Here is a 13,338-nt window from a genome sequence, read left to right as displayed (position 1 = left end):
ACGTGATGCTGAATGAAGGAAGTCACCAAAAGCCACGTATTGGATGATTATGTGAAATATGTAGAAGAGGCAAATCCAGAGAGACAGAAAGTACATTAGAGGTCACTGGGGGAGCAGGGAGGGACTGGGGAGATGTTCAGTGGGTAGAGTTTCTGTGTGGGGTGATGAAAAGTTTTGGAAATGGATAGTGATCATGATGGTTGTACCCTGAGTGAGTGTACTTAATGCTGCTGAATTGTCACTTAAAAAGGGTTGAAATCACAAATTTTGTTTTAATATATATAAAACCACAATGAAAAAATGGTAGGCCAGACAATATTATGAGTCTTCAGCTGAGTATATCAAAATAGTCTCAATTTTAAATTGAATGCTGAGACTAGTAAATTTGATGGCAGAAGAGGCTTCACTGTATGTCTCCGTGCTGGGCTCAGGAAGAAAATGAGGAAGGCCTGGGAGGAGAAACACAAGAACTCTGCTATCTTTGGGTTTATTCCTTTGGTCCAGGGGCACTTTGGCTTCCCCAGGGACAACTGCCATGGATTGGGAAGTTGCCAAAATATTACAGACGTCCCCTCTCGTCCTCTCCGACATCACCTCCACTCCATATTTTAAAGTTTCCTTTGCAAAAGGAAAAGAAGCTTTCTGACAGCTACTGCAGAAATATTTTCTTCCCGAACTCTTTTTTTTTTAAATCACCAACCCAAAGGCTATATTTACTTTATTTTATTATTATACTTTTTACTTTATTTTTTAATATTTATTTACTTGGCTACACTGGGTCTTAGCAGCAGCATATGGGATCTAGTTCCCTGACCAGAAATTGAACCTGGACCCCTGCACTGAGAACGTGGAGTCTTAGCCACTGGACCACCAGGGAAGTCCCTCTTCCCAGATCCTTAGAAGGGAGTCCAGGTGGGCAGAGAGAGACAAGGTCTGAGTACTTCGCAGCTCCCCTCCTAAGTTGCCCAGGTCTGAAGGAGGGGATGGACTCTGTTCTCCCTGGGCTCACGGGCTGTCTGTCTGCTCGTCTCAGGTCCTGGAACTGTACGGCAACAAGATAACCAGCATGGAGTGTCTGTGCCATCACCCGCCCCCACGGCTCCAGCACTTGGGGCTGGGCCACAACAACCTCCTGGGCCACCTGGAGAGTCTGCATGTCACCAGTGACCACTGGTAACTCGGGAGCCCCCGTGGGAAGAGGAAGGAGGGGGCTGGAGATGCCATGGGGGCCCCTTTAAGCTGGTGACTTGGAGAACTCAGCTTTGCTCTTTTCTGTAATAACTCCTGGTTGGCTGCTAAGTCCAGACCTAGGGTTTTTTTCTCTGACCCCATAAACCAAAAATCCCACTGAGGTCCAGGGAAGGGCACCAAGAGCCAATGAGAGTGAGCGGACCTTTTGCTTTGAGGACATGCTTCCAATTCAGGATCCCTCTTGCTGTTTGGGCCAGTGAATTCTCGGTTCTGAGGGCCGTCCTGCAGCTCCCTGTCCTCCACCCATCAGAGGCCAGGAGCGTCCACCCCAGACCCGCCGTGACAACCCAAAGTGCCACATGGCCACCGGGGGCAAAGCCATCCCCCCCACCTGAGAGCCGCTGCCCTACAGACAAGTCTGCTCTGACTTTGTCTCCTTGGTGGATGAGCAGTGGTCAATCTGAGATGTCTGAGGGCAGCAGAGACCATCTGTGAAAGCCTATCAGACGAGGGACTTCCTCAGCAGTCCAGTGGTTAGGACTTTGCCTTCCAATGCAGGGCGTTGCAGGTTCAATCCCTGGTCAGGGAGCTAAGATTCCACGTGCCTTGGGGCTGATAACCCCTAAAACATAAAACAGAAACAACATTGTAACATATTCAATACAGACTTTAAAAATGATCCACATTAAAAAAGACAAAAAAGACCCTCCCTCAGAGGAAGCTGGGCCAGAGAGGCCTGTCAAGTCCTCTGTGAGGATTCCTGGGGCCCAGCATCCCAGGCAGACCTCCCTGGGCTGAGGTTCACGACAATTCTTTCCTCACAGCCCAGGAAGGCCTCAAGGAGCAGGGCAGCTTTCCCAGGTGGCCTGGGAACGTGCTCGTGGAAGGCTTGTCTCTGACCCTAATTTCCTCCTTCTCCTCTTTCTCTATCTTGACAAAGCTGCCTCTGCACAGCCTCGACCACGCACGATTCCAATCCCTGACTTCCACTGGCCTCTGTCGTCAGGGAAGCTACGAGGCACAGGAAGAGAACACACACTTTGGGTTGTGTGTGACAGCTGAGTTCAGAACTCTGCCAGAGTTCTAGGCATTCTGGTTATTTTTTATTAATTTATTCATTTAAAATTTTTGGCCACATGGCATGTAGGATCTTAGTTCCCCAACCAGGGACCAAACCCGCACTCCCTGCTGTGGAACCGCGGAGTGTTAACCACTGAACCTCCAGGGACGTCCCTTAAGTGTTCTGGTCTTTGATTTGAGAAACAGGCTTATGATAACATCACCTGCTTGATGCTGAGTGTGGATTTCATAGAAACATGTATGTGTGAAAGCGCCATCTTTTGCTGTTTTGAATTCAAAAGGAGGGTACACGTCCTGCGAATCCATCTTTCTGATGCTTCCACCAGTTCTCCTGAAGGAGGCTGGTATTGGGCAAAATCTGTGTGCCGGTCCAAACGAAGTGTTCTTCTCAGGTATTTCTGTGACTGGCTGGTCAACATCAGGGCAGGATGAGAGGAGGAAAGAAGGGCAGGAAAGGGCAGGAATTTCCTCCCTAACTGGAGGAAATTAGGGTCAGAGACAGGCCTTCCACGAGCACGTTCCCAGGCCACCTGGGAAAGCTGCCCTGCAGCTGGAGATGGTCACGTGTGATGGCGGGATTGTGCTGATGAGGTGTCCCCTTGTGAACTGTTGTTGTTGCCGCTGCTCTCAGAGCTGGAATCCATTCACTTTCTGGTTTGCACAGTAGGGAGGCCTGCCACCGGGTGGAAGGTACAGGGTGTCTCCTCTGTCCCTAGCTGCTGGTTCTTCTTGTGCCCCAAGAAACAAACCAGGGACTTCCCTGGCAGTCCAGTGGCTAAGACTCCACACTCCCAAAGCCGGGGGCCTGGGTTTGATTCTTGGTCAGGGAAGTAGATTCCACATCCACGACCGAGACCTGGTGCAGTCAAATAAATAAGTAAATATTAAAAAAAAAAGGAACAAACCAGACTGCTTCCCACAGTCATGGCCTGGTATGACTCTGGGGCACTTCTTCCAGCTTCTAGACCCTTCAAGCCTCACACCCTGTCTTCCCAGGCCCCCCTGTTTGTCGGACTCTCCTACCCACCCCCACGGCCCCTCCGTACAGAGGCCTGCCTCCACCTTCCTCACCAGTCTGTCCATCTCTGCTGAGTACCTTCTAGATGTATGGGAGATAGCCGGATGGTTAGCTGAGAAGAGGTCTATACACATACAAGTTGAGTGGAGGCAGGATGTGACGGCCACCTCTGTGCACAGAAACAGCAAGGGGTTCAGGGGAACCGGGGGCTCCATCCGGACAGGAGGCTAACTCGGATCAAGAGCAGCTTGAGGCCTGAGTGTCAGGGAGGGCCACAGTCTCCCATCCCGCCCTCAGCACCAGGCCTTGTCCAGCCGTGACTTGGGGTGCTGGGGGTGCTGGCGGAGGCAGGCGCAGTGACACGACTGCGGCTGCCTGTCCGCACCGCTCTGCTCACCTGGCCTCATGCTCCTGGGCCGTGCCGCTCACCTTTCAGGCCCAACCTCGTCTCCCTGGACCTGAGCTTCAACAACCTGACGGACCTGCACAGCATGGTGGCCGGCCTGCAGACACTGCAGCACCTGAGGCTGCTGCTCCTCCAGGGCAATCCACTGGCCCTGGTGCCCCACTACCGGGGCTTCACCATCGACAGCCTGGCCAGGCTCTGTGTGCTGGATGACATCACCGTGGCGTCCAGCGAGAAGCATCTCTTCCGGGGGCTCAGCCACAGTGAGGGTGAGGGGGCCAAGGCGCAGGGCTTGGGGGAATTGTTGAGGGCCCCCCCGGCCCAACCACCTCCCTACTGGGTGCACATGTCTTGTTTGTCACCCAGCTCGGTTGACTCAGACCCTGGTCAGGTGTAACTCACTTTCTTGGGCAGAGTTCTCTCCCAGATTTTGATCCGAGTGATTGAGATTTGGGGACAGAAATGGTAGGGGGTCGGGAGTCCCCTCCCTTCCTTCCGAGACAAATGGGAAACATTCTTTAAATTAGCTTCTTGGCTTGCTGGTGGCTTGAGATCTCCTCTTGTGGCTGTACCAGAGTCTTCTCAAGGTCAGGGTGATGATACAGGGTATAATAGCTCTGCGCTCTGCCTGTCAGGCACTGGCTAAAGTCACATAGCCTCAATCTGCAGGGATCCTGCAAAGCAGTTCCTTTCGTTTCCATTATACAGATCAGGAAAACAAGGCTGAAGAGGGGCGTCTTGCCCAAAGGAAAGTGAAAGTGTTAGTCACGCAGTCGTGTCTTGACTGTTTGTGACCCCATGGGCTGTAACATCTGTCCTTGGACTTCTCCAGGCAAGGATACTGGAGTGGGTAGCCATTCCCATCTCCAAGGGATCTTCCTGACCCAGGGATCGAACATATTGCAGGCAGATTTTTTACTGTCCGAGCTACCAGGGAAGCCCCTGAGACTTACCCCAGTTCCCTGCATGTTGAACTTGGCAGAGCTGGGACATGAACCCAAGTCTGCAAAGTGAGGCTCAGCCCAGCTCAGAGCAGGAGGCAGGAGGCGTGCTCACCTGGCCTCCTTTGCTCTCTGTCCATCTCATCCCTTGGTTCCCCTCACCCCTGCCTGTTCCCGCAGATCTCCTGGCGCCTGAGGCGCAGATATTGGTAACTGTTGGAAACCTCCGAGGGGTGCTGGACTCCTCGGTCTTGGACCCAGAACCAGGGCCCCAAGGCCCTTTCATCACTTACAATTACTATGTGACGTACGATTTTGTAGAAGACGAAGAAGGCGAAGGAAGCCAATACGGCGGAGTCCTGGCCGAGGTGGGTGCCTGGGGCAGCTCTGCCCTTGCGTTCTCAGGGTCCCCTGTGCAGACAGGATGGCTTTAGGGAAACCAGGAAACCCCTTAGCATGGATCTTTCCAATTCATACCCTCCTCTGAACAGGAACGCAGCTTCTGCTCAGCCCCTTTCTTGAAGCTGGTGTTGCTGGCTTGCTCAGTCACTTCAGTCGTGTCCAACTCTTTGTGATTCCCTGGACTGTAGCCTCCAGGCTCCTCTGTCCCTGGGATTGTCCCAGCAAGAATACTGGAGTGGGGTGCCATCTCCTCCTCCAGGGGATCTTCCCGACCCAGGGATCAAACCCACATCTCTTATGTCTCCTGCAAGTGGGTTCTTTACCACTAGCACCACCTGGGAAGCCCCTTGAAGCTGGAGTGATTCTCAGTCATGCTCACCCCTTCCTCATCCCCTTTGAAACAGAAGCAAAGGACCTAACAAGGAAGCAGCCCAGATTCTCAGGACTAGGCTGCTGGCCTCCCGACCCTGTCCTCCAACTTCCCCTGTACCTCCCCTCTCCCTTCCCATCACAAGAAAACCCAACAGTTCATCCGACTAGGAGAAATGTGAGGGTTTCCTAACGTGTGAAGAAATTGTTACTATTTTTACTCTTTATTATTATTATTCATTTATTTATTTGTCTGTGCCGGGTCTTAGTTGCAGAATGTTGGACCTTCCATCTTTGTTGTGGCATGCAGGATCTTTAGTTGTGGTGTGTGGGATCTAGTTCCCAGGGATTGAAGCCAGGCCCTCTGCGTTGGGAGCTTGGAGTCTTAGCCACTGAACATCCAGGGAAGTCCCTGTCTTTACTCTTAACATAGAACTTTCAGAAGAATCAAGACTGGGTGTTTTCTTTGTTTGCTTGGTTGGTTTTTAAATTCCTGCTCTCTAAGGCCATGCGTTTCTTTGCTTCACATCCATCAAGCACAGGTGCCCGTTCGCACCATGTGCGTGTCATGTTGGGCGTGAGCTCTGAGGCCGGCAGTCTTGAATGTATTTTCACATCTTTGACAGATCATCAAGCCCCCTTCCAGCTTGGAACAGCTGGGTGAGGACATTCTGGAAGAAATCATCGAAGACATAGAAGAGTCCTTGGAATCAGGGCTGGCCTCCCTGTCTGAGTTGGGGGAGATGGAGGAGTCCATTGTCTCTGGTGCTTCCGAGCCGTTGCCACGGTCCATAGGCTCTGCAGAAGAGCTGGCCAAGCTGCGGCCGCTCCTGGATCCCCGGCTCTGCCCATCCCCGGGGTAAGGATGCTCACGCGGCTGGGGGCCAGGCCCAGACCACACTGGGTGTTTACTGTTTTCTGTGCCCCCATCCCTCCTGGCCTTCTGTCCCTGGCTTTGCTGATCTTCTCAAAGCCCTCCCCAGATGGCACAGCCCCCCACCATGTGGCCTCTCTGCTCCCAAGGACAGTGCTCTTCAGCACGGTCCCCAAGCCCTGGTCTGACGTCATCCCCTGCAACTACGAGCTGCAGCACACGCTGAAGGACCTGGTGCGGCTCAAGGCCTTCCTGCTCTCAGGGACCACGGTCACCATCGTGGAGGAGAAGGTGGGCGCCAGCGTTCTCCAGGCTTCATACGCTGCCCCTGTCTCCTGTGCTCTGCTTTTCTGTCGGGTATCTGTAGCCCTGCCCCCCCATTGGTGAGGTCTCTGTGCTTTTCTGGAAAGATCCCCGCTAGCCCCCTCCACGCCTCCACTCCCTAGATTCTCTCCTGGCCTGTGGAACAGCCGCCTTCCTCAGACAGTCCCTTGGCTGCTAAGAAGGGCAAAGGAGAGAAGGACAAGAAGGAGAAGGAGAAAGACAAGAAGGGCAAAGACAAGGCAGACAAAGGGGAGAAAGAACCCCCCAAGGTACCTCCAGGTGGGGGCGGTGGCCTGAGTGGTGGGAGATGCTCCTGGCCCCCTGCCCACCCCGTCCACCCATCTGGCCTCTCCCCACAGGCGCCAAAGGGGAGCAAGAAGCAGAAGGAGCTTCCTAAGGAGATGCACCAGGACCCGCCCATCCTGCGGGTGCTGGGCAGCAGCCCAGTGGTGCTGGAGGCCCTGCTGGCGGGGGAGTCGTTCGTGTCTACTGTGTGCAACTTTGGGGTGATCCGGACCTTGGAAGCTGACCGGCTGACACTTAACAGGGTATAACGGCCCCCACACACCCCTCCCCAGCCCACAGATGCCTGGGGGGGAGGGGAGGGAGGGGGGTGGGTTGGGGAAGGGGGAGTAGAACCACAAGGGGGTGGGGGTGGGGCATGCAACAAAGGTCATCTGCCCGATGGGTGGCCTTCTCGAGTTTGAAGGGCCAGGCAAGCAGGCAGGCCAGGCAGCTCCTCCTCCGGAGACCCCCGCCTCAACCCCCTGGTCTAAGAGGGACCCTGGCCAGGGAGCTCTCACCCGCTAGCGTCTGGACCCAGCTCTCCCCCGGTACCCCCCACTCCAGTGAGGAACCTATTCTGTGGTTCTCTCTCTCAGGATGCAAAGAAGAATAAGAAAGGTAAAAAAGGTAGGTGTCGATGAGGGGCAGAGGGCAGGGAGGCTTTGCCGAGGACCAGCTCTGGTCCATTAGGGTTGCCGTAAGTTGCCCCAGGGCAGGTGGCAAGTGAACACCAGACATTGCTTTCCAGCTGCACTGGAGGTGAAGTCCAAGACCAAGATGCCAGCAGCACCAGGTGACAGCCCTTGGTCTGGTTGGCACCTTCTCCCTGGGTCCTCACCTGGTGGGAGAGGGGCCAGCACCAACCACCCCCTGCCCTCATGACATAATCACCTTCCAAAGGCCCCACCTCCCAACAGCATCACCCTGAGGGGCTGGGATTTCTACACAGGAGTTTGGGGAAGGGCACAAATATGGCAGGACTCCCTGAGGGCTCAGCCTGACTGGGGACTGAAGGGATGGGAGGATGGAGAGTCGTATTTTCCACCCGATGGGAGGGCCACGCCTACCTTGAGGACCAAGCCCTGAGTCTTTCCTGTGGCCCTGTGCACAGGGGCCTGCCCCGGGCAGGACAGGTGTCCTGGGGCGGGGCAGGACGGAGTGGGGAGGGGAGGCTCGGGTTCGGGGGTCCAGTGTCCTTCCAGCTCAGCGGTAATCCTGCTCCTGCACAGCATGCTAAGTTGCTCAGTCGTCTCTGAATCTTTGCGACCCCGTGGACTGTGCCCCGCCAGGCTCCTCTGTCCGTGGGGATTCTCCAGGCAAGAATACTTGACCCTCCTCCAAGGGATCTTCCCCACCCAGGGACTGAACTGGTGCCTTATGTCTCCTGCATTGGCAGGCAGGTTCTTTCACCATGTGAGCCCTACCTGGGAAGCTCCTGCAGGGCATTAGCTCTTCTTTGCTGTATGAGGATCTCGGGCTTGTTGTGTGGGCAGTGGCAGCATTGGAATAGGTAAGTTTTAGATTTAACTTTTAGAACTGTTTGACTTACGGGGAAAGATGGAAGACATTGCTCAGTTGGGAGACTGCTGCAAAAGTCTAGGTAAGACCATAGCAGTGCTGTTAGCAGCAGGCAATGTGGAAACAGCCCAGATGACCATCAGTGGATGAACTGGATAACCAAAATGAGATCTACCCATAGGGTGGGATTTTTCAGAGAAAAATATTACTTGCTGTGCTAGGGCTTAGTTGTGGCAGTCCAGTTCTTTAGTTGCAGCGTGCATGATCTTTAGCTGTGGGACTTGAGACCTTTTAGCTGTGGCATGTGGGATCCAGTTCCCTGATCAGGGATCGAACCTGGGCCCCCTGCCTTGAGAGCTCAGGCTTGTCTTCGCCACTGGACCACCAGAGAAGTCCCCATACAATTATTCCATCATGAAAAGGAATGAATCCCTGACACATCCAACTCCATGGGTAAAGCTTGAAAACTCAGTGCTGAGGGCAAGAAGCCAGACACAAAAGACTGCGCAGTGTGTGATTCCATGTTATATGAAATGTCGAGATTAGTCAAGTCCATAGAGACAGAGAGTAGATCAGTGGTTGCCTGGAAGTGGGGGAGGGGAAAGGGGTGTGACTGCCTAATGGGTTTCCATTTGGGGTGATGAAAACGTTCTGGAGTTAGTGGTGATGGTTGCACAACATTGTAAATTTACTAAAAGTCACCGAACTGTATGCTTTTAAATGGTTTAAATGTTTTGAATTTTATGAGAATTTTCTCTCGCTGGAAAAAAGTCATCTTAAAAAAAAAAAAGAAGCACTTAAGGCAAGAATCAGAGCCTGGGCTTAGGAATGGGTGGTGAGGATGGTGTGGAGAAGACGGAGCAGAGAGCCATGAGGAAGAAGGAACAGGCCGACTTGGTGACTGGGGAGCAGGCGCAGGCGCAGGCGCAGGCGGGACTTCTGCCAGGCAGTGACTGGGGCCTGGCGGTGCGGGGGGGCGGCGGGAAGATGAGCTCAGCTTTGGGGACGTGAAGTTGAGAAGTTGAGTTGAGTGTGCATCCAGAGTCCCCATGGTCGACTGTGCTGCTGAGCTGCCTCCTCTTCTCTGACTCCATCTCCTCTGCCCTGGTCAGACCGCCTGGTGGTCTTCACTCAGAATGCCTGCAGTTTCCTTAGCCTGCACGGGGCATGTCTACTCAAAGGACTTACTGCACACTTCCCACTCACTCCGCTGCTGCTTCCTGGGTCAGTCAGCTTCCGTGACCCTTCTCCAGGGAAGCTGATCGTCTGGTTGGGGTTAGGCCCTTTATCTTCTTCACAACATCCTGTGTTTTCCTTTACAGGAAATCACAATGATCACAGGTATCACAATGATAGCTACATAGATGTGAATCTGTGTAGGTGCTTAATTTTTAAAAATTTATTTATTTATGGCTGAACCGGGTCTTCATGCTGCACACAGGCTTTCTCTAGGGGCGGTGAATGGGGGCTACTCTCTAGGAGCAGTGCAAGGGCTTCTCACTGCAGGGCTTCTCGTTGCAGAGCACGGGTTCTAGAGTGCGAGCTCAGTAGTTGCAGCACACGGGCTTAGTTGTCCCGCAGCACGTGAGATCTTGGGCTTCCCTAGCGGATCAGATGGTAAAGAATCTGCCTGCAATGTGGGAGACCTGAGTTCGATCCCTGGGTTAGGAAGATTCCTTGGAGGAGGGCATGGCAACTCACTCCCGTATTCTTGCCTGGAGAACCCATGGATAGAGGAGCGCCAGGTGGATGCAAAGAGTCCATGGGGTCGCAAAGAGTCGGACGTGACTGAGCAACTAACATACACACACACACGTATGTACACATGAGTAAGCTCCAGTAGGGCAGGAGCTATGCTTGTATCCTTTAAAGCCACACATTCTCCAGCTCCCAGCACATCGATTGAATGAATGAACCAGCTTATAGATGGTGTTTAAAGCCGTGAAAATATGAGCTTATTGATAGGAAAAGGTTGAGCCCAGTACCCTGGGAAACACTACAGATTCTGAGCAGGAAGAGAAAGCAAGACCTGAAAGGGTCAGACTTAACTGTGTCCTAAAACAAAACCTAAGGATGTTGATAGGAATACAGAAATAGCCAAGCCAAGGTGAGGTAGCCAGCCACTCAAGGTAAGTTCACAATGTCTGCCACCCAGTGAGAAATTACCAGGCATGTAAAAAAGCAAGACAGTTCAGTATATAATGAAACTGAATCAACTGTAATTGACTCAGCAATGACATATATGATAGAATTCATAGACAAGGACATTAAATCCATCTTTATCATTATATTCCATAGAGCCAAGAAGCTAGAGGAAAGATTGACCATGTTACATAGTGACATGGAAGATAAATCAGAATTTTAGAGATGAAAACCACAGTATCACTTGAAAAATGTACTCAGTGGGATTAATGGCAGATTAGACAATGCAGAAGGAAGACTGAGGAAACTAACCTGAAGCAGTAGAAACTATCCAGAGTTAAACTCAGAGAGAAAAATGGCTTGAAAAAGAATGAACAGAGCATTAGTGATCAGTGACATAAATTCAAAGGAAATCACATCCACAGAGTGGGAGCCCCCAAAGAAGAGTGGGAAGGGAAGACAGAAATTTAAGTTGATAGTTTTCAAATTTGAGTGTTTAAATGGCCACTGTTCTGCTGCTGTCCTCTGGTTTGCATTTTTTTTTTCTGATGATAAATCTGATGTCATCTTTATCTTTGTTCTTCTGTACATAATGTGTCCTTTTTTTTCTATCTCTCTTTAAGCTTTAAAAGTTTTCTCTTTATCACTAATTTTAAGCAATTTTATTGTTAAGCCCTGGGATTAAAATGAGCTTAAAGAAAGCTTTTACTTTTTACATTTTTGCTGATTTCTTTAATGTCTGGCTTAACTGAGGAAGCCACATATGCAGAGGTGCTTCTGCAGTGAGTCTGTGTGATGTTTGCTGTAGTTAATGTGTGAAGAAAATAGATTCTCACATGGACATGCAACTGGAAAAGAGGGAAATACCTTAATAGACTTTTAAATAATTGTGGATATTCTTTGACATTACATCAGGCTTGACAACCAGTAGTTTTTAAAAGAAGGTTGTTACAATGTGGAAACAATCTATATGGATGAAGTTTTTCATAATAAGTTATGTTAAATTCATTAGTCTACATTACCTTTAAAAAAAAAACACTGCATTTTGAACATCTGTCTTACTCATGAACAACTGCTAACATCTGGTCATTGTTTTTTGTGAAATATTGGTTCACTGAGTTACACTTATTTTCCAACTGTTGACATGTTTCTTTATCCATTATCTCCAAATGGATTTCTTTATCATCAAACCTATCATTTGAAAAGTCTTCCAGTACTGAAAAACTGTTAAGTTCATGGTGGCAGATAACAATGTTACAAAGTTCTACCTGAAAGTGCAAATGTTATAAATGTATTTATCCAAATGCTTTCAGATGTTTTGCCTGGAGTGCCAGGCTTGCTTCATTCGTTTTTAAGAAAATATTTGCCAAATATTCATGCTGAAATAGCCATATTTTAAATATATATATATATATATATATTTGGCTGCCCCCGGTCATGAGGGATTTAGTTTCCTGACCAGAAATGGACCTGGCCCCTTGCATTGGGAGTGTGGGGTCCTAGCCACTGGGCCCGCCAAAGAAGTGCAGAAATAACCATATTTTGTCAGCCTTCTTTCAAGTGAAAAAGATGTCTGAAGAAAAAGCAGCCAGTTCATCTTGTAACTCAAATTGAAGCTTGTTGAATGACTTGATTAGATGTGATTTATGCCTTATTACGGTTAAGACCCCAGGGCAATTCTGAAACCGTGCTGGCCTGGGGACCCAGGTCAGGTTTGCATTTTGGGGACGGAGTCGCCCGGGTCTGCCGTGCACCGCCAACCCGCTCATCGCTCCGGATTCACATTTTCGTATTCCCTCAGACGTAAAATCTTTGGTTTCAGTGTTCGAAAGTGACTATCAGCCCGAGCCCTTGACGGTGGAGATCCAGATCCAGCTGATCCAGTGGCGCTCGACGGAGGAGGCGCTCCGGGGCCTCGTCATATAGGGCGGGATTAAAGGTGGTTCTGACACCGTGGATGTCCGGCCGGTCCAGTTCTGACCCCGCGACTGTCCGGCCTGCTGGTTCTGACATCGGTCTGTCCAGCCGCCGCCGTGCGTCCGGGGAGCGGGGTGCTGGCCAGGAGGAGCGGGGAATGCTGGCTAGGGAGGAGCAGGCGGCTAGCAGCGAGGTTGGGGCGGCTGGCCAGGGAGGAACGGCGTTGGGGGTAGGGGTTGGCCTCGGGGAGGGGAGGAGGGGGTTGCTGGCCGGGGGAGCTGGGGTGGGGAGGAGCCGGGAACTGGAAGCGGGTGCCTGGCGGGGGAGAGCCAGGGAGAGCCGGGGAGGACCTCTTGGCCGGCAGGTGCGTGGGGTGGGAGGGGCCCCGCCCTCCAGAAGCCCCGCCCTCCAGAAGCCCCGCCCCCAAGCCCGACCTCCGCGGCTGGGGAGGCGGCTGTGCGCGGGGTTGGCCCGCGCTCAGGGCCGCCGCGGAGCCCCGCCCTCCGCCCGAGCCCAGAAGAGCAAACTGTGCTCACCTGGTGCCGCTGCGCGAGCGCCTCGCCTGTGCCCAGACGGCGTCACGGCTCAGGTAGGTCGGCGAGGGGCGGGAAAACGGGTGTCGGGTCTGGGGCGCCTGGAGCCCCTCTGCTGGGAGGGACCCTCTGTGTGAGCAGAGGGGTGCCGGGCCCCTGCCCGGGAGGGGCAATGCGCCGACCTGGTTGCATTGGGGTCGTGGTCGCCCTGCCTGGCGGGAGCCGCTTCCTGCCCCCAGTGAACCGTCGGGGCCAGGGAGGTCTCCTGATACCTCTCGGCTTCTGTTCGCCCCACTGGGGCAAGAATGGCCGGAGCTGGGGGTTTGGCCGGGGGCAGC

The 13,338-nt window shown here is 52.4% G+C and overlaps 1 protein-coding gene across 1 annotated transcript; it reads left to right on the top strand.

The window, feature by feature from the left end:
• The first annotated feature begins 1,066 nt into the window (after window positions 1-1,066).
• LRRC43 (leucine rich repeat containing 43) lies at window positions 1,067-12,476 on the top strand. The gene is made up of 9 exons (XM_068990192.1): window positions 1,067-1,173; window positions 3,726-3,964; window positions 4,817-5,004; window positions 6,034-6,266; window positions 6,431-6,572; window positions 6,728-6,874; window positions 6,965-7,153; window positions 7,487-7,523; window positions 12,352-12,476. Exons 1-9 carry the CDS (start codon window positions 1,067-1,069, stop codon window positions 12,474-12,476), a joined length of 1,407 nt encoding a protein of 468 aa, XP_068846293.1.
• Window positions 12,477-13,338: the final 862 nt, after the last annotated feature.

The sequence above is a fragment of the Capricornis sumatraensis genome, chromosome 17, assembly GCF_032405125.1.
Source record: "Capricornis sumatraensis isolate serow.1 chromosome 17, serow.2, whole genome shotgun sequence".
Lineage (NCBI taxonomy): Eukaryota > Metazoa > Chordata > Mammalia > Artiodactyla > Bovidae > Capricornis > Capricornis sumatraensis.
The sequence above is the reverse complement of the archived record's forward strand: the minus strand, read 5'-3'. Positions and strand labels throughout refer to the sequence as shown.

What these genes read in the sequence shown, in the direction of transcription:
- LRRC43 (XM_068990192.1), top strand. Translation starts at nt 1,067, where the DNA reads ATGGAGTGTCTGTGCCATCACCCGCCCCCACGGCTCCAGCACTTGGGG. An exon ending in ACGGCGGAGTCCTGGCCGAG is followed by an intron (nt 5,005 to 6,033) that starts GTGGGTGCCTGG and finishes CATCTTTGACAG; the next exon opens with ATCATCAAGCCCCCTTCCAG. An exon ending in ACCGGCTGACACTTAACAGG is followed by an intron (nt 7,154 to 7,486) that starts GTATAACGGCCC and finishes TCTCTCTCTCAG; the next exon opens with GATGCAAAGAAGAATAAGAA.